General features: G+C 30.4%; 1 protein-coding gene and 1 pseudogene across 6 annotated transcripts in view; both read right to left on the reverse strand.

Moving 5' to 3' along the window:
- Positions 1-5,156: 5,156 nt before the first annotated feature.
- On the reverse strand, positions 5,157-13,987 carry LOC136969669 (ubiquitin-conjugating enzyme E2 R2 pseudogene; annotated as a pseudogene).
- The window catches only part of LOC136969651 (protein trachealess-like), a 141,409-nt gene continuing 130,848 nt past the window's right edge, over positions 11,397-21,957 (reverse strand). For all 6 annotated transcript variants that reach the window (XM_067263932.1, XM_067263931.1, XM_067263928.1 and 3 more), the window contains one exon: positions 11,397-15,453. In XM_067263932.1, coding sequence (XP_067120033.1) covers positions 14,200-15,453 — 1,254 coding nt within the window. In that variant the 3' untranslated portion in view covers positions 11,397-14,199. The remainder of the gene's footprint in view (positions 15,454-21,957) is intronic.

The following is a 21,957-nucleotide window of genomic DNA, read 5'->3' on the forward strand; positions in this document are numbered from 1 at the left end:
AGGTTTCTTGGAAGAAAAGATCCGATTACATATTTATATGTTCATGCATCCATTAATTATTTCAATAACCTTGTATATTAAACGTGTTTAAACCGGATAATGATCAATTTATTTCTTACGATTAAAAATATTTTCAGTTTCAATTGCTACTTACATTACACGTTACAGAACCTTCCGGATCAAATTTGAAAATTGATACGTTAAATCTCGTATAAATCTCGTTTGAAAATATATCTAAAAATTAATGAATTACATACCCTGATACATATATTAATTCTACATTTGTAAAATGAAAATATTTAATTAATTTATACGGGTACGATTTTTGTATGTTAAAAAATTTGTGGAAAATATTTATAACTTTAAATTTACTCACTAGAGGTAAATCTTACGCAACGCCCTCTATACTTCAAAATGCTGTACATATGTTATTAATGAAATCGATGAATTAAAAAGAGTTACATTAATTTTTTATCTTCTGCTAACAATTATATTCGTATTAATTCTGTAAAAGATTAATTTAAAAATAACCGAAAATTTAAATTTACAATATGCAACAAATTATTTTCTCGTCATTATGTGGGATTCGGGTTCGAATCCTGTATAATGATCAATAATTTGTATTATAATATTGTAGCGATCTGTTATCCGTGATAGCAATATCATTGACAGTTGTACTTATTCATTTTCATCATCGTTTATTTGCAGTTATTATTTTTGGAAATAAGGAAACAGTATGTACAAATATACATAATTTAATATTTAAAGCCTTGTAGGCAGGGACGGATCCGGACTATAATTCTGAAGAGGTACCAACTTAAAACAAAGTGAAAAACAAAGTTTACCAAATTCCGTGTACATGCAGTACTAACAAAGTTTATATAGGAAAAACAAAAAGACAGATGAAAACACGACTTAAAGAGCATGTGGAAAATCTCAAATATCATAGACTTAACTCGGTGTTTCACGATCATTGTACAATAAACAATTGTAACATCGACCAAAATAATATAAAAATTTTATATAAAGAGCCAGAAATATATAACAGAAAGTTTAAAGAAAGTGTTGAAATTTTTAAAAGCTGAAATAGTATAAATAAATATCCAAGTGTAAAAATAAACGAAAATTGGTTAAAAATATTATGAAAATTAATAGATAAAAATTTTTTTAATAATAATTTTGAAAATTAAATATGATCTACCCAATCCTGTATCAACCAACCCCCGGCGGAAGAATATGCTAATGAGCATTATAGTGTAAGAAACGTAACAAGCAGACGAAGGGAAATACAACAGATTAGGAATGAAGAAATAATTTTAACGGTCTGAAGATTGAATAACTACAACCAACATTATTCAGGTATGTGGAATTTATCGCATGAACGTTATAAAAAGTGATAACTCACTATAAACGTTTAAATTAGTAAAACATAGAATTCGTTCCTGTAACCTCTTAAATTATTGTGAACATAAAGAAATGCAAGTTTATAACAGGTATGTCATCACGCGATATTACTTATATAACTGTATAACTGATAATTCAATATAAATATTGGAATTTTAAACAAAATAGGATGAATAACATGCCGTGTTAACAGTATAACCCCCCTCTTTCATGATTTAACCGTGTAAGACAAAAAACGGATTAATCAAGATATGTTAATGGTGAATATAAGAAATAATATAATATAATAGTTAATAATACAATTAATGTCATATATTTGTCAATGCAGACATGCCAGTGTATTCATGTAGGTGGCGTACGTGTTGCGTATAGGCCTACGTGAAACCTTGTTCAGTTTGCAGAATCCGCGATATTAAGGTATGCCTGTGAGAGAATTAATTAGTTTGTATCTGTTTTTTAAAGTATTGTATATAAAAATCTTTGTTTTTAACAAATTTTAGTTGACTGAGGAGGGGCGTATTAAGCCCGAAACGCGAGATGTATACGCGTATCAACTAGAATAAAGATGAAAAGAAGCCAAGTGATCGTTAAGTTGCACTGCATTGTGTTTGAGAAACAATAGAAATACGTCACGGTTTCAAGTTATCAAAGTGAAAAACAATTGAATAAAATGAAGTTTCTTATTGTATCCAAGTGTTAAAAAAAACTTAATAGTAGAAGTAATACCGGTCATGTCTATACAAGTGCGTAGCCAGCCAATGGGCCGGGGGACAAGATGATATAAATTGATAGAGGATATGAATTGTATGTAGGTAAAATAAAAACTATTCATAAAGTTTTAATCATTTATTATGAACTGGAGAAGAAATATCTTAATTAAAACATTTTTTTAACTTACAAGAAGCCTAAGAAGATTATTTTAATTAAAACTTAGCATTTAAATAATTTTTTCGAATTTCTAGGAGGGGCAGCTGCCCCCTCCTGCCCCCTCCTGCCCCCTTGGCGACGCCCTGTGTCCATATGTTATCTTTTAATTTCTAGACACAGTTCGCGGCATCCATTATTCGTTCATTCATTTGCCAGCTTGGAACCAATCACAAAAAAACATTTCCAACTCTAATGACACCTGATTTGTTTAAGCGTTTATTCAATTTACTCTTACCTAGTAAGTAGCGCTATAAACATTGAAATTTTAATTTTATTTGAATTTTTCTTTACGGTTACGCGACACTTGAGCGATCTGCCGAGGGAGAATGCCTCCCGGGAGGAATTTCTAAGGAAAACTGGCCCCAATTTAGGTGTTCTAACGTGAAGAAAATCCAGAAAACTATACGTGGCCAGCTCGTTAGCGTGGCCCGAACCCACAACCAATGTTCAGTGGTTTTATCCACTCGACCACTTGTGGGCTACAAACGTTAAATGTATAAAATTATTCATAGGCATATTTTGCATCATGCAATAAAATTTCATCTTTACATGCATACAAATACAAATAAAAATAAAACAAAAGGAGGTTTGACACTGAACGTGTATAATTGCACGTGTTTATCAATAGTAAAACCATTTTCATAACCTAAACAATTTGACACGATTTTAAATAAGTGTTAACATCTAAAAAAATCCAGCAATTTGTTTCATTTTCCCGACATTTGATAGCGCCATCTGTTATATTTTATTTTAAAAACTTTTTATATTTTTAACTATTATAAAATGGCAAAAATCTTAATTTTGAGGTAGGGATGGGTTTTATAAAAAATTGTAAATGCTAGTAACAAGTAAAATCGCCATTAAGTCTGACTCTACTGGAGATACACACACGACTCTTTTTATCTCCCCACTCACTCGACCCTTAATCGCCAAAATTTAACAACGTCAATCCCTAACAAACAAAATTTTCCTGCAAAATTTCAGAAATTTTCGACAAAAAGCACGGGACGATAAAATAAATAAAGCTTCAAATTAAGCTTCAAAGAGGGTGAACAAAATCGTGCACCCTTCCGAGTGTGGATAAGAACCGGGTGTGTGGGGGGCAAAGAACCGGGTGATAAGAACCGGGTGTGTTTTCTTTGCCCCACACACACACGCTAACATTCATATATACAGAAAAATAATCCCGAATTTTTTTGTTACTCTCTACGTTCAGGGTGTCCTAAATCCAAAAATGTAAAAATCTTGGGGGGATCGATTGCCATACTTTGCCTCTTTTATACGTAACAGGCGGGAAAGTAAGTGAAAGGAATGGTTGTACTTTGTACAGGAAAGGAAGTAGAAATTTTAAAAGATTATATTACTGTAAACACTATGAACAATAACTTTTGTCATATCTATAAGTCTAGTGAATTTTTATATTTCATTTATATATTTAAATCTCTATACAAAGTAATATAAAATAAAATATGCTAAAACATTATACAGTATTAAATTTCATACAAACTCCTTTAATAACACCGTGTACGTTAATTCATGGATTCCGTACAATGAAGAAATGTCTAAAAAATTTTGCAAATATTTTATAATAGTTTATTCACGTAAACTTATAAGAACAAATTCGTACACCACTAATACCACTATTCTCTTTCCTATTCCCCCGTTTCCAAACCCTTTCTCACTACCCTCACTCTTCTCTCCGTACTATCCCCACCCCCTTTCTTCCTCCCTTGGCTATACCTCTGGGTCAGGCCTATACTTACTTACTAATACCACTAAATAAAAGTCCACGTAGACAATGCCTCGACCTCCTATCGTATACAATGATGTGGATGCCGGGAGGTGGACGGAGTCGTACCTCCTCTTTCTCAGCTAACAGGTCAGTGAGACCTGCCCACGGTCAAGATGGCGGTTCGGATTCGTTAGGCGTCACGCGAGTGAGAGTGCAGAAGAGGATGGGTCCGACGGTAGAGCGGCGGCGATACTCGAATAAAGGACATTAACAACGTATAACAACAACAACAACGATTTATTAAAGCTACAGATACAGTTAGGGCTAGCTACTGTTTCCTCTGTTCGGATACGCGGAGGGAGAGTTTACACGACTTTGGGGAAGTCATACCTCGTAATTCTTTCGTTCTCGTGACGGGGTTGAGATATCCTCGGGTATCCTTTCGTAGACGTCGGGACGCGCACACACTAGCCAAGGGACACTACGTAACCGACCTCGAGTCGATCGGACGGACTATGTAACCGACCCCCTTTCCTCTCTCGTCGCCTTTTTATCGTCTCGGTCACGTTTCTCGGTTTCACTAACCAGCATTATTCGAATGTTGTTCCTCATGATTCATGTTTTCTCCGTGGGAACCAAACAATAAAATATTTTATTATTAGCGTTTTGGTTCCGGCGGGTTCGAATTTTCACACCGATGTACTGTACTTTTCGCGACATCCCTCTCTCTTTTCACTTTTACGTAATTAATGGACAGCCTCACATATAAAACAAAATAAAATTAAATTTATTTATTAAGAATATATATCCTTTTAATTAAAACAGCCAATGGGTATACAAAAAGGCCTCTTTTGAACCAAAACATGGGAATCATCACTACTGCGGGAGTAATATAAAAGTGCAGGATTAAATTATAGAAATTCCTCATTTAAAATTAAGTAATATTATGCTTATTTTATTTATAAATTTGAAATAACTGCTTTTCGACAAATTTTCATTACATTGCATTATGAAAATCAAACGAAATGTAATATTGCAAATAAGAAATATAATCTTCCTTTTAGAAGATATTACAATTTTTAATTTTCTTTACTTTTATTGCCACATTCTCCATTTGTATTAACTTCTTCCTCTTCGTCAATATTTTCATCGAAATCGAGTATAAAATCGTCGGAAAAATCTGTTGTTAGGTTCGGAATCTACAGATGCATTGTGTTTAGTACATTTCTATTGTGGATGGAATCACGACTTTATCTATTTCGGCGTCTGTTTTACCGTCTGAAACTTGTTTTTTAATGATTTCTTCGTATTCTTTCCATTTTCGATACATGACGGAAGCAGCTACATTAGCTACTGAATTAATATTTGGTTCGTTCAAAAGTGAAATAACACTCGGGAAGACTGTTGTCACATTTCCGGTTGGGTTCTAGCGTTGGCAGGAAAGTTCTCCGCTTTGAGAATCATCTCTGGGGAATGAAGAATCGAAATGCGAGTGTTTCCATTAGGATATACAGTTGAGTGCCAAAATTTTCTAATAAAACGGGAAAGCCAAAGGATAATTAGGAGGTAATTTCATCTGTTGCTTTAAAATATTCTTCTTATATGGTGTTAGGTGGCCGAAAATGGCCACTTCCCATTCAGATAGAATACTTTCGTCGACTAACTTCACTAGAAAATCTTCGACGTGTTTTCTTTGTAAACTGTCAGCTTCAGTACATTTAACGCATCGTGTCAATTGAGATGTCACGAATTATCTTCGTTTACTTTTCTATAATAGTATCTTGGTTTGTCAAAAATATGATGTTTCTGATAATACGAACAAATAAATGTGTGTAATATAATGAAACAGCCAACAATCTCCAAAATTAATTATTTATTAATATTTCTCACGTGCAGAGTTTGAGACTGTTTTAAATGTATTCCTGTATTTTAAATAGAAAATAAGAGGCAATTTTCTCATAAAAATTACCTACATACTGTACTCAACACAAGTTTATCATTATGATAAGACTATAATAATACAAAAGTGTGGATAAGAACCAAGTATATATTTTATTTACTTAAATCATTGAATATAAAATAAAAAGTTTATTATCTTAAGAAATCACATTTTAAATGGTACTTTTTATGAAGAAATTATAGAAATTTTGGTTTCTACATATCGGAATAAAAACATATTTCATTTTTTAAAGAAAGAAGAAATTCGTAATTATTGTGAATTTCTTGTTTGTAGCTTTCAAGTCTTTGAAAGATGAAAGCCAGAATAATTCTGGCTTTGATTTTTAAAATTATTCAAAAATTTTCAGTAAGAACTGAAATTTCTATTATTCTCCAGAGCACAAAAACAATTTTCAATCAACCTTTATATAATGCAGATGTGAGATCGAGAAGGTAGGAGAAAGTCGTATCTCCCCTTTCTGGCAACAGGTCGTTGACCTTTCACTAGTCAAGATGGCTAAAGTTTCGATTTCGGTCCCGACAGTCGGGACTCTTCTTGTCGGGCGAGTGGATAGGAGGGGAGATGAGGTCGACGATAAGGCGAAAGCGATATTCGAGTCAAAGAGGACACCATTTAACAATTAAAACAAGATTTATTGGAATTGACAAAGGACACAAATACAAAATCTGACTAAATTCCCTAATTCGCGTAGGGTTCGAGAGAGAGCTTACAGGTTCAGTCCATACCTCATTATTAGTTTCCTTATAGAGTTAGGCCCTTGATATCCAGAAAGTGGAAATCGGTATCCGAAAATGGCACAGTTTATAAAGTCGCGACTGAGCGCGGATACGCTGGGACTATAGGTCCAGAGCGGTGACGACCTGCGATGGCGTTTGTCCGGCAGATGATAAGAGACTCCCCTCAGGTGGGGGGAAAGAAGGGGTTTTTATAGCTTTAGGCTGGGAAAAGTGGTTTCGTGATCGATGGTTGATAGCGATTTGGGTCATAGGTGTTCCCGGGACCAAAATATATGACGAATTCGGACGTTAACTATAAACTTAAGTTGCAAGATGATCTGTATACAGCTTAATAACAATGGATAGTTGACAGTTATACGGCCGGGGACGCATATTTTCTCGTCCAGGACCGTTTTTAGACAGGATGTTTATAACAGGAAAATTCTTAATTTAATATAGGGAACAATTATTAAAATTTTACGTTCAGGGGGAATTTCCGGATCTCACACAGAATTTCATAGGAATAACCTCTGCTTTTTCCAGATATCCATTTTTTTCTAAAGTATGTCTTTCTTTCAATAGGCGTACATATTCGTAATTCTTTTTTGTAATACACTAAGAGATATTTAATAAGTTTTCAGATTTCGAAACAAAAAATGTGAGGAGGCCATTTATCCGGATCTCGGACACAGGAGTTCCCAAAAGTTTTTATGTAAAACACATGACCGAAAGTGAAAATACATTAGTTTTTTGATAAGTACTGAAAAATATGTTTTTGTTTTATTGATTTTACTCATATTTTTACGACTTTTGAGAAGAGTGGAATCCTATATTTGTGACTGGTTCATGCTCCAATTCACACTTCTCAGGCTTTATATATTAATATTATTTTTTAAATAAGATAGCCATTTGTTTTGACTTTTTTGGGGTTCAGGTTGTCTCAAAACATGGAGATGTGCAAAAAGCCCGGAGGGTCAAATTTGATATGATTCCAATACCCTGCTGCTCTGCTGCTAAGACTTTCGCGTTTAAGTACTTAGCCCACGCCACTGTGTTGGCTTGTAGTAGCCCACTTAACTCCTCGTGGAATACTTGATGTTATGTAGTTTTAAGGGGATGTGAGGACTCGCCCCCACGTGGACGCTGAGGTGTGAGCGACAGCGAATACCGAAACGCACGATTACATGCGGAGCGTCGGTCAAGCTATCGCTCTCCTTGACCAATGCGGAGCATGGAGAATAGGCAGTAGTACTGGCTCAAGGTAAAAACTGTCAGTAGAAGTTAATTCATTAAGTGACTGGAGGTTCGATAATAACTTATTCTAACGTGTAAACTCTTTTATCATTTGTGTTTGCTTTTACATTGGCAGCTAGCGACTAAACATTTTAAGTCGGTGCAATGCTTGCGGGAACTTTCGTGTGGAGATTTGCCGCAGCAAACAAGTGCGCGCGCATGACGTCATTCGAAACATTTAATACGGCCAGATTGTATCGATAGCTTGCGGTACTCGGTCAGTGCACGTGTATTGTGTACAGGGGCGGATATACATAGAGATTAATAGGGCTTAAACCCTGTGTCCCTCAGTGTCAAGGACCCACAAAATTTGAATTATTATCATAAATTTTTAGTACTTTTTAATCATAACACATTTCATATATTCATGTGTAGATATAATAGGCCTTATAATAGTTCATACTTTTTTATTTACACCAAATAACGTTTCTGCCTATTGTTTAGTGATAGAGATAGGTAGCGGCCGGATGGCCGAGCGGTCAAGGTTAGCAGCCTGCTGCCCTGGGGGACCCGGGATCGAATCCGGACGGGTCGAAAAATCCCCAGGAATTTTACGGGGTGTGGTCCGTCCGGATATGTCGGTCCCCGTCCCTCACCACCCGGCCGCCCCATTGTGGGCCTGGCCGAACCCATAATGGGCTTGCTATAAGATGCCCTCTTAGTGCCCACAGGGCGGAAAAGTTACAAAAAAAAAAAAAAAAAAAAAAAAAAAAAAAATAGGCCTATTATTCTTATTATAGGCCTAACTTTCAGCATGCCCAAAAATTTTTGTCAGGATTCATTAAGAAAAAAGACATAGCGTCTTATCAATCTCCCCTACAGCACACTAACCAATCCAACGGGCAACTCTGGTTGCGCCGACTATACATTATGAAATACAGTATTGCATCAAAGCGTCCAATGGTCGAGAGTGTAAGGTGTACCTCAATCACTTTCACAATTATAATTTGTAGAAATTTTTATTCGATCCCAGGGAGGAGCAAGTGTCCCTTCTGCAAGCGCCATGCACAGAAGTACAGTACCTAATTATCAAATTATTATTATTATTAATGTTTTAATGATGATTAACAGTAATTAATTTAGCGCTCATTGAACGAGTTATCGAGACTCGCGCCACTGCCATTGCAAGATTCGATGGCCAGCATGTCACATTTATCCGAGAGTTAATTGACACGAAATACAGTATACAGTATTATTGTTAATTGTCTACTTGGACTTTACTTATTAATAGGACTTTATACGGGTGTTTAAAGATTGGCACAATAATGAGAGTTAGTTCAGGAAAGAACAAAATTTCTTTATTATATCACCTGTAGTAATAATTTCTGTACACATATTATACGTGTTTCGAGCTAGCATGCCCCTCATCAGCAGTATTACTACCAAACACTAAAAAGTAACAATAACTACAGGTGATATAATAAAGAAATTTTGTTCTTTCCTGAACTAACTCTCATTACTGTGCCAATCTTTAAACACCAGTATAAAGTCCTATTAATAAGTCCAAGTAGACAATTAACAATAATATTAGAATTTAAGGACAGTAAGGCTTTTAAAACAACAAACTTACACAGTATTTGGAAATAAAGTGCGGTCTTGGTGTGACGTCACTTACGAAATAGATTACGAGATAAAATTTAAAAAAAACAGAAAAAAATGGATAAACAAACATGAGTTCGTATTTCGAGATCCGCTATTCGACAAATTCAGTAACAGAGCATTTTGCTAACTTTTAAGTGCGCCAAACGCGGACACGTTGTTTTAATCTACTTGCTAAGCTAATTTTCTACATCCCCACCTGCCGTGTTATATCCACACATATATTGCACGTATGTGAAATGTTTAGGCGATATATTTATTTGCAGCTATGTTAAAAAAGTTCTTTTAGGCATGAAGTCGATTTAATTAATAACAAAGTATAAACGGCCCCGAAGCTACTCGATACTCAGATAGATTTTCTGTACTTTTCAATGTATTTTATAGTGGATTAGCCTAATTGAATAAAATTTAGTATCGTTAATTTTTCCGCGAAATTTTTAAATGAGCTGGCCACGTGGAGTTTTCCGGGTTTTTTCACGTTTATAATATGTAAATAGAAGCCAGCTTTTCTTAGAAAGTCCACCCAGGATGCATCCTCCTTTGGCAGATCGCGTTTCCGTATACAAGTAGACCATTATTGTGTAGGTACTGTACAATATATCCACATGCCCATTGAAACAGACGTATTTATTAAACAGTTTTCGACCCATTTATTGGAATAAAAGATTGAAAAATATGAATCACTTTTTCATTATTAAATTATGAAATATTATTATCGGCTCTTTTTCATAATTGTGAGTTATCCCGTTGCATTTAATAATTGCAAATGAACAAAAAACAAAGCTGCATTTCTTAATTTTTAAATACTTTTTCTACCCTGTGGGTATTCAGCGAAGCATTTATTTTCGCACATGGGTTCGACCAATTCCAAATGGATTGGCAGGCCGTTCCTTAAATTATACGGTATCAACAAAACTTTTATACATATAGTCCAAATTATCACAAAATAAATAATGTGAACATGTTTTTATTTATTTGGTATTTGAATTTTATAAAAATACGCTAGAAATGAAATAAGTACGTTTCTTAAACAGTTCTGTGGTAGGTTATCATTTTTCGAGTTCAACGTCTAAACTGTCCAATACTTTTTCAAGTGTCTGAAAATGATCATCATCTTTCTAATAAACTATTCACTGTTTCTACATGTATTTATATTTTATTGTAAATAAATATAAATAGAAGTAAATATGTGAATAAAATTTCTACTTATAATTTTAAACTCTCAATAAATCAACTCTAAACCTAAATTACTCTATTGATTTTAAAATTAGTTAATATTGATTTAACAAAGCAATATTCAGACCTTGAATTCAGAATTTTTAATCAAATTCAAAATTTATTACAATATTTTGATCATTAATTTTTTGTAATAAAAATATGAAATTCAAGTAACATTTTTTTCTTATTTTAGAAATTAAGACATTCCAATAAAATTTGGTTAAAACGTTAATTTTTCTAAGTTTTTAATTTTCTTACCTGATGAATCATCCTGGATAAAAATACTAATAGCACATTAACACGTTTAAGGATTTTCTATCCAACCAATTATTTAATGCAGTTATTTGCAAAAAGAAAATGCCATATTTTAAATAATTTAAATTTTTGAAATTGCTTTTTAGAATGTTATTATTTATATAAATGGGAATAAGACCTATTCTATATCAAGAATATTAAATGATTAGTAAACAAAATCATCTTAATGTGATTTGCTGTAAATTTGAAAATACTGTATCTAAGTTAGATAAACACACAAAGTGAGACAATATCAATAATATTTATATATTTGATTCCTGGAGTTTTACAGCGTAGTTGTACTACAGATTACAGAAACACAGACATCACAGATTGAGCAAACATATTCCTGTACTTATTTTTTCTAGCATTGTATTGAAACAGGAAAGTAAAACAATAGCTTAAAAACTTTCATTTATAAGTGCATTCTCATACTGAGATTCAAATAGCACAACAGAATGATGTGTATTCTTATATCAAATTCCTCCATTCAGAAATACATTATGACATGCTGTACATTCAATTGTGACAATAGGAACAAAACTATATGCATGACAAAGGTCAGACACACATTATATCCTAATTCTAAGGAATTGATCTGATCAGAAGAAATATGCATGAAATTTGATAATATCTGGCATAGTTATCTCTTTCAAGTCTACTGTGATCGGCTTATGGTAAATACATGAATATCAACAATTTGAAAAGAGCAGTGCAGAGAAAGGCACAGGAGTGAAAGTGCACACAATATTCACACTGGTTTCATGACCTTGTTTTTCTTTTTTTATTTTTTTTTTATTTTTTTGGGTTATCCTCAACACAACCTTGAGTAATTCATGTTGATGGGAATCACACGAAACATAAATAATCACAGATTATTCTTTCTACAGATTTATTGAAATTCGGGTGAATCGTTCCCATCTATAAACTAGTTCAGAATGCTTACAGCTACGTTACTTTAAATACATTTTTTTTTTTCTTATAACAAATATTAAATATATCTGTTCATTTACATACTAAATACAATTATATGAAAGACCGTTGCTCAGCAACACAAAAAAATCATCATAAAAATATCAATGTACTTTTGTAACAGGGCCTGATACAATTTCGTACAAGTGATGATATATGATATCAGTCAAAGTCATCAAATGATAAATATTGATATAAATTTTAGTTTCGTTTGATTATTAAATTAATAAACAACAAAAACTGTAAAACTTTGTTACTTCTTTAGCAATTAGCATATTTACAACTTATGCTTACATTAAAAGAAATAATAATAATAATAGTGAGATCACTTTAGTTATTCAGCAATCTACAATTAAACAAAATTTTGGATATGATATGTTTTATAATTAGCAAATACTTCATATAATCCATTTTAGATGTAATACAATTTCAAAAAATTTCTTAGTGCCAACAATTGTGTAGGCATTCATGTGATGGGTAGATGTAATGCCAAACATACTGTGCTGTAACTTTAGGAAATCTGATCATTTTTGCATAGAGCTTCCTGAGTGAATTCTGATAATTATTATTAAAACACATGCATTTAACATTTATTTAACCTCTCAAGCAGCAGAGATAAAGTAAATATGACTTACATTTGTCACCTAGTTTAATTATTATTTATACTTTTTTAGAATTAGATTCACCACAAAAGTTAAATTGAAAATATATATTGTAAATATAAATATATTTTTTTTAATCAATTTTTATTTTTTTTAATATATATATATTCAAACAAACTCCCTACTCGAGAGGTTAAATGAGGGTAAAATATAAAAGTGCTGCAGCAACTGAAATGTGCAAGTATAACAATTTTAAAACTTTTTAAACAAATATTTTAAAAACAAAAATTATAGAGAAATAAAAAATATATATATACATATATATATATATATATTTTTTTTGTAACAGCTTTAGGATAGACATCAAACATCAACTTTTTGGGGGTAATCTTGGCAGTGCAATTCCTTAATTTGCTCCAATCATCTCCAAACAGTTGTAAGCATGTCATAAAAATTACTTAATTATCATAGAGCAATCACATGATAAATTCATAATAAATGACATCACTTTTCATCAAGATTACAACATCAATCTGTTGTAAGGAATGAAATGCAGGCTGAATGATTTAATTCCATCAATTGCCTGCCACATATATATAATTTTTTAAACACAATTTAAAACTGATCACAGGATTTTAAAATATATATATATATAATATAAAAAAATTGCTTTATCACTTGAAAATTAACTTTTATATAACATTAACAGAGTAAAAAATCTGGGATTTGTACTTGGTAACACAAATATTAATTAGAATCCCAATTCCATTAAGGAATTAAAGCATTTAAAAATTTATCTCAATTTTATTGAGATTAAACTAATAATAATTTTATTAATTTTCAATTTAAAATTTTCTTTTCTGTTTGACAAAAAAGTGGAAGGAAATTTAAGAAAAAAAAATCTAAATCCATACTCTAACATATGAACATGAAATAAAAATACACAGAGCAGATTAAATCTGACAATAGTAAAGTATGGAGAATATTTAGAATGACAAGATTATGGGAAAACTTCAAGAAAATTATTTTTGTGTAGCTAATGACAGAATTTAGTGAATGGGTTATAAGTGATTTTATGACAGCTGTGACAGGATTTGGTAATGTTTCAGTTCTAGTGCTGAGCACTGAAAAAATCTGTCATAACATTCTGCCATAGTATAGTTCTATCTCTCTACCACTTGTACTTACAACTATGTACAGTACTGTTGATCACAGGAAAATGCTGAGTTTTTGAATGCTCAAGCATTGCAGTGAAATAATATCCATCCATATCATCTTTGCCTTCATTTATTACAGATACTTCAATGTAGAGTATCAAATACTGATTCAAATCAATCTTTGTAGAAGTTCGTACATATTGGAGATCTGAACATCTATATTACAAATTCCGTTGACAATAAAATAACAATAAACATCAGCAACAAAGGATTTGAAATAGTTGCAGATAATGTAAGAGGAGAGGTATATCTACAATGAGATTACCTAAGAATCTGGCTGAGCATACCAAGAGGCACCATTGGGTGGATGATGAGGTGGTTTACTGCTAGCTGAGGGATGATATAGATGAAAACTGCTTGCATGGTGAGCATATAATTGTTGTTGGTGTTCAGAACTTAATGCCTGTTGAGCATGAGAATGACTGTAATCAATTGTACTTGGATGTACAAATACCTGTGGTTTTAAGGGTAGATGTTGTAATGATGTGTCTGGCACATAATGATGCATGTGGGGAATTGCTGCAGCAGCAGCAGCTGCTGCTGCTTCGGTAAAAGAAGTAGTATCAGATATACCTGGATGAAATTTTTCTCTTGGTGACACAGAAGCAGGAGGAGTCATGGCACTGTAGGTGTCCATATAACTACTCATGGTTACGGGAGCAGTGGAATAACCCGGTATCACACCATATGATTCTGCTGCCATTTTTGCAGGTATCATAAATTGTGGAGTTTGTTCAGTATATGATTCTCCTCCACTGCTGGGTGGAGTTGGAAGGGTTCCCTGTACTTCTCCATAATATGAAGAACGACTAACATGTGTACCTGACCTAATAACAGATTCTCTGTTCACATACAATTGTCTTAAAAATGAAGATGCAGGTAATGTTGTTTGTGATCCACCTATCCACTGAATTGTGGATCGCTGCGATTGTTGAGGGTGTGACTGAGATTTTTGTGATAGTGTCTCTTGACTTAAATTTGTATGATTTGTAGTTCCCACTGAGGGAAGATGTTTATTCATTGCATCTTCAAGCTCTTTTACTGACATTGCTGAAGCACCATTAGTCTCTATATGGGAAGAACGAAGAGAATTAGGAGAACGCTTCCATGGTCTGGCAACTCCTTTTTGACTATCACTGTCACTATTTGCCTGTATTTCTGGCCTGTTTAATTGATCATGTGGACTGGATGTATCTTCTCTATGGGATAACAATGTTCTTTCAGGACTAACCACAACATTTCTTTCGCCATTAGGTAAATAGTCACTGCCTGACATAGGACTGCTATTAAGACTAGACACACTTGCTGTCTGTGACTTTGGACTGGTTTTATGATCATCAACTGTTATACATTCTGCAGGAAGTTTTCTTTTACGTTGCCTACTATGATGGCTTTGATGAATTCCAATATCTCTGGAAGATTTTTCTTCCACATAATGTGGTGTATCAACAGTTAAATCTAGCTGTTCAGGATCAACATCAAAATCTCCAGTAGAATCCTCTTGACCACATCCTGTTTCCTAAATACAAAAAGTATTCAATATATTATAACACAATAAAACATAAAAATATCTAATGTTATAGTTTAAATAACATCAATTTATTTTGATACTTATTAAAAATATAAAATAGTTTAGCTGAAATAACTTAATATATTTTATGCATTAATTATTCTAAATATTCTTTTATCCTTCACATAAGTTCACTAACAAAACTCATAGTTTCAAGAAAAGTCATCTTCATTAGATCAATAATTGTTATTGAAGAAAAATTTACAATAATTCAAAGCTATGTACAACATTTTTCTTTTTATAGTCAAAAAGATGACTATAATTTCACTAAAATTTCAGGCAATGCTTGAATATCTTTCTTTGTTATAAAACTTACTAATAATTTCTTATGAAATGAGATTTTAAATGGCAAAAATATCTCAAGTTTCTCAAAAAAATTTAATGCCAAATAAGGAATAAATGATAAATTATTAAATATTGTCAAATACTTGAATTTTAATATTTCATTCATTGTTTCAATGAGAAAATTATATTAATAGTCAGACCAGAGCATGGGATTTTTAAAAGGGTGGAATTTTTAGAAACCCCCATTATTTTCTCACAATGTAGTGTATTAATTTTTACAATATAGTTTATAGACATTTATTTAATATTTTTTTTAAAATACAGATTAAAGATCTAGGATGAAATAATTTAAAAATTTGTATAAGTATAGGAAAGAAGAAGCTATAAAGAAAAGTCAACTCCACTAGTGTTAATTGTGTTGATGATTGTAAATGGACATTCAGTAGACTTCAAAAATATTTTCCTGATTTAGTTTTTCAATATTGTAATTTTTAAATAAATCTTTTTATTTAATTTTTTAATTCTTCTCAAATAAGGAGTTAAACTTGTGTGCACAGCCTTGACCAGCTTTAATAATCATATCTAACTCTCTCAGATTTTAATAAGTAGTACTTTAATTTTATAATTTTTTAAATCTATAATTCATGTTAGAAAATATTAATCTTATGAAAATAGTAAATAATTTCAAACCATTTGGTTTGCAAATAGCTTATGAATATAACAATAAAACTAAAACATTTAAGTAATTGATTTACATACATATGAAAAAAAATTCTCTTTTGAATTAAATTTATTGTTCTTTCTTAACAACGATTATTTAAGGTTCAATAAATGGAAAAGTTTCAAATTTAAATGTTTTTTAAAAGAATTGCTATTTTAAGCCCAAAGCTTGTGTCTGATTTACAATTTGACAAACAGAAAAGTTCCAATCATTGTCAACAAAAGTAAACGACAAATCAGCACTCCACAAATAATAAATTTATTTTTGTTTTACAATAATTCACTTGTTTGAAAATAATACAGCTATTGGTTCTATTATATACTTTCCATTAAAATTCAAAGACATCTCAAATGAAATTTAAACATCTGTTGATGTATGAATTATTAATAGATTTGTAAGTGACTTAATAGGAACACATTTTTTGTCAGCTGTTAAATTCATATTTTTCATTAAAAATCTTTGAAATTTAACATTTAGATATAAGCTCTTTCAATTTCATCATATCCATTAAAAAAAAACCAGAGAAACATGTTTAGGCATTTATATATTATTTGTGCTGTTGCATGTTATGAAACTAGGAACAAAGTTTAAAAATGATAAAATTTACTTCTATTTATATCATAATTTCAAATTTAAAAATTATAAATATGTCAAATTTATCAAATTACATTATTTAATATCACACTATTATAAAAGCACTTGTTTACAATTTTTTTTTTTTAAAAAGTTAAAAAAGTTTAGCTATTTCAGAATCAAAAACAATTATTTTTTAATATTAATTTAAAAATAATTATTTTATTACATGAAAAATAAAATATATATAGAAATTTTTAATAATTCAGTTGTAAATCAATAATAATCTTAAAAATGTTTAAATACTTGTATATATTTATTTTTACTAACAGAATCTACATAGAAATACATTAATTTTTATCCAACAATTTTTTAAACTAAATTTATCAAGAAAAATTCATTGTTGTATCCTTATCATTTTCAGATATATTTTTTTTAAAGACAAAATACAACATCCAATTATTATAAAAACCAAACAAATCTAAAGTAATTTTTAATAAAATATAATAAAAGCTAATTACCATAGATTACCAAATCATTAAAAAAAGTAAAAGGCAATTCATTATTCATTGATGAAATTACTGGTCTTCGATAAATTAGCCTACAGAATATCAGAACAGTTTACAAAAAAATCAATAACATTTGTATGAATATTCAGCAATTGCTTTTTACATCTTTCAATAACTTGATAACCTAATTTATTTTTGGTTAATGGGCTTTTCCTGACTGTTAGTGACTATCACTTGAAGAAAGGAGTACCATGTTGCTTTTGCATTTTTATTTAATTCAAAATTTAATTGTTTTTACAGAAATAATAATGTCAGATTCTTACATGTGCGTATTTATTTATTCAAGTATAATTTTGTACATTGAAGAATCTAATTTATTACTTTTATTAGCAATGAAAAAGCTAGACCAAAACATTTATCTCTAAACTATAATAATAATAATCTAAAACTTACAAAAGTAATGTGCAAATACTAATATACCCTTTAAAGTTTCATATAAATTATATAAAAGCTAAAAGTACAAGAATAGCAGTAATGTAGATTAAATTTTATGTGTAAAATATATGATTGTATTATTTTTAACATTTGAGAGAATGACTTCAAAATAAAACATGTAAAAATAATAAGGCTTAGTAAATGAAAAAAGAAAATAAAGATAGAGAAAGATTAATAGACAATGAAAACTAATATATACAAAAACAATTACTTTTTTCAAGTACTGTACAGTACATATATATAATTTTTACATTTAATTCACATTTATCATATAAATGGCAAATTGTTGTCTATATGAATAATAAGTAGTAAGATAATGATAATGCACTGTAGTCAAACTGCATATAAAAATAATTTGATATGACTATTAATCATGCTTGTTGTAAAGCATATTTAATATATGATAAATAATGATATATTAAATGCATCTTACATCAAGCATGATTTGCAATATGTTACACATAATAATGCAATTTGATGTAATTTTGTGTTTAACATCTGGCAGTTGTTATAACTAATTTCATGAAGTAAAATCAATTTTATTTTTAATTGGTTAGTTCTATGTATGTAAATAAAACTGTATTTATATATAAATTGAAAAAGAAATTTATCCTAATGGTTCAATTTTTTGTTATTGAATCTTCTGCTTTTCAATTAAGAAATACAGCATTGCTTTCCAGAGCATAAACACAATTTACAGATTTCTTGGGAAAGGTTAGGTATAACAATATTCATAGTGTATTCGATAGTATTACAGACACTTATGTAAGAGCAACTGCTGAGGGACTTTTGGTCCAAAATGCATTTTGCAAAAAGAGAAAAAAAAATGCCTTATATTATATCTCAACCATTTCCAAATTTTTAAACTGTGTTTAATAAAGAATTACTCTGGAAGTTAATGTAATATTTTGCAAGTTGGACAGCAGAAGATTGAGAAGGAAATGCTAAAAATTCCCTATTTATATTAATGGATGAAATTATAACAAAGATATAAACTTTAGCTAAGAATTCAAAGTTTTAGAATTCTAACATTTTTTTATGTAATGTATTTTTTTTTAAATAACTTTCTTACCTCAAGTTTTTCATAGGACCATACTTCTATGTTGATGAAAATGAATTAACAAAGAAGAATAGTCCTATGAGAAGAATTACATAAATAAAATTAAATAAAAAATTCATAATTCTGTTATTTAATAAGTAAATATAAAAACAGAAGTAACAGCAATATTAATTGAATGTTACTTTTTTATTTCTTTAAAATAAAACTATATAACTAATACTTGGAATTTGTCATAAAATTTTACTCAATATAAAACTATGAAGTATTTTCATTTGATAAGAATAGTAAAATCAGATCAATTTTACAGATATTAATTCAAGTTTATCACTGCTTAATATTGTCAGAAATTCTGAACAACACTAAAAGCATTGTTTTAAAGCAATGTCCAGAGACATTGCTCATTATTCTAATAGGAAATTACTTAAAATACTAATTATTTCATTTCCAGAATAAAACATTCTATTGAATAAAAAGAAGCACTACTATAAACACATTGAATTTACAATATATTTTGAAGCATACAAATAAATTAACTAAGAAAATATTTGAGCATAAATAAATGATTTTTTTTGTATAGTTACTTTAAGAAAATGAAATTAATCTATTTAAATTTTTATTGTTTTAACAGTGGTGATAATATTTAATTCTTATAAATTAAAAAAAAATTACCATAATTAAGCTTATACATATGTAAATTGTACTAGCATACTTTAAAAAAACAAGCAACTTTTCCTTTTAAAAAATTAATCAAATAATTCCACATTTTCTGTCACAGTATTCATATACTGTAGAATCTACTTGCTGTAATCACACATACTGTTATTAGTCATATAATGTCATCAGAATTAGCAAATCCCAAAACATAAGTTTGCTTAATGTAATCAGTGTTTTGTTACTGCAAACATTACCTTCAGGTAATTATGCATTTTTAAGCCACTTTTTTCCTCCTATGAGCATCAAAATGTGGCTGTAATATACAATCATCATCAGTTTTAACCAGTGTTTAAATGTTAAATGCTACTTATTTTAATCATTATTTGCTCACAGTTCAGTAGTTTAAATTACTGCAGTAGTTCTGGTTTCAATTATATGCTGGATGAATTACTATTAATTAATAATAATAATTATAATTAATAAATCTTCAGATTATACATTTTTAATTGTTTTAACCTGTCCTTTTGATTCAGAGTTAATAAAACCAGAATTTCCACTAATTGCATTCTTATTTACTTACTCTTAATCTTATCTTGATTATCATCATCAGTATAAGTCCAAAAATTATTACAAATAAGCATATTTTCTTTTTTACTGTATTTGTTTATTCAAATAAATGAACAATTCATGTAATGAGTAGATGTTATAACAAGTTTCAATCTTGATTATTGCTATTTTATTTTGAAATAACAATTTACTTCATACTTCTTTCTTTTATCTGTTACCACATGACTTTTTTATGTTAATTTTTATTAATTTAAAATAATTTAAATTTATCAATATCTGTTATGTTTGAAATTTTTTTATACAGGATAATTCTAAACATTTGTCATTGTTCTCACATTCTATAATTTTCCACACAGAAACAACAAAATAAAACTACTTACAGAACATGAAAATGTAACTGAAAGTTTTTTTTGGCAATGCTATACTTCCCACTTTGATGTCTGAGAGGTATGATTGTCAAGAGAAAGCAATATGCATACTTTGGTTTTTCAAAATAAAATTTGTTATCACAACACAACCTATTACAGAACTCAGTATGGAAAAGATCCATTTTCAGATAATGCTGTATTACTGCAATTTCAAGACACATGCGGTGTTCAGCACAAAAATAAATGGGACAATCAAGCACTTCACAAGATGGTGATCAAATCCAAAAAGAATTTTCTTGAAGCCCAAAAAGAAATCAATTATATGAGTTTCTTTGCAGTTAGGTCTACCATAAAACTGTTTGGAGGAGTGTTCATAACCACTTTTTTCTCCATGTCTATGAACTGTAGATTGTGCAGACTTTATAATCTGATAAACTCCCTCATTTCCAATTTCCCTAGACAATTTGTCAAAAGGCCATCTTTGAAAATAATTTTCATTAGCTTTGAGATTTAGTGATGAAACAACAATTTACATATAAAGGAGAGTAAATTGTCATAACTGAAAAATATGGAAATTAGAAAATCCTCATGCCATTTGAGAAATTGAAAGAAATAGTCAAAGATGTGCTTGTCATGTTTGGCATGTATATGATGTGCTTTGTCATGTTTGGAAGTTTACGAGACCTTTTTCTTTGTGATAGCAATGGCTAAGCTAGAAATGCTACAGTGATATATGCTACCTCAGTTGGAAGGTCTTAGCCAAATGTGATGTTCCAGCAAGATGGCACACTGTCACATTGGGCTCTTCATGTCTGAGAATTTCTTGACATACATTTTTCTTTTAGTTGGGATTGATGATTAATTCCATGGCCTCAATGCTAACTTGATATCTTCCTATGGGAATAATGGACACTGAGGAAGTAATGGACACTGTTTACAAGGCCCTGTGAACTTCAGTTCACAGGCCATCAATGAACTGAAGTTCAGAATTGATGCTGCAATAGAGACAGTTACATCATAAATGTGACAGAAATTGATTAACACTTAGAAATCATACATGCTATAAAAAGCATGAGTTGAAATTGTTTAGCATTCTGCAATATTCATTCTATACATATTAAACTTTCTGAATTACACTTTCTTTAATGTTTCTGGTTAGAAAATTATATGAGGAAACTGACAACTATTTGGAATCACCTTATGTATATTTGTTACATAAAT

The sequence above is a fragment of the Centruroides vittatus genome, unplaced genomic scaffold (assembly GCF_030686945.1).
Source record: "Centruroides vittatus isolate TY-2023 unplaced genomic scaffold, ASM3068694v2 contig_18, whole genome shotgun sequence".
Lineage (NCBI taxonomy): Eukaryota > Metazoa > Arthropoda > Arachnida > Scorpiones > Buthidae > Centruroides > Centruroides vittatus.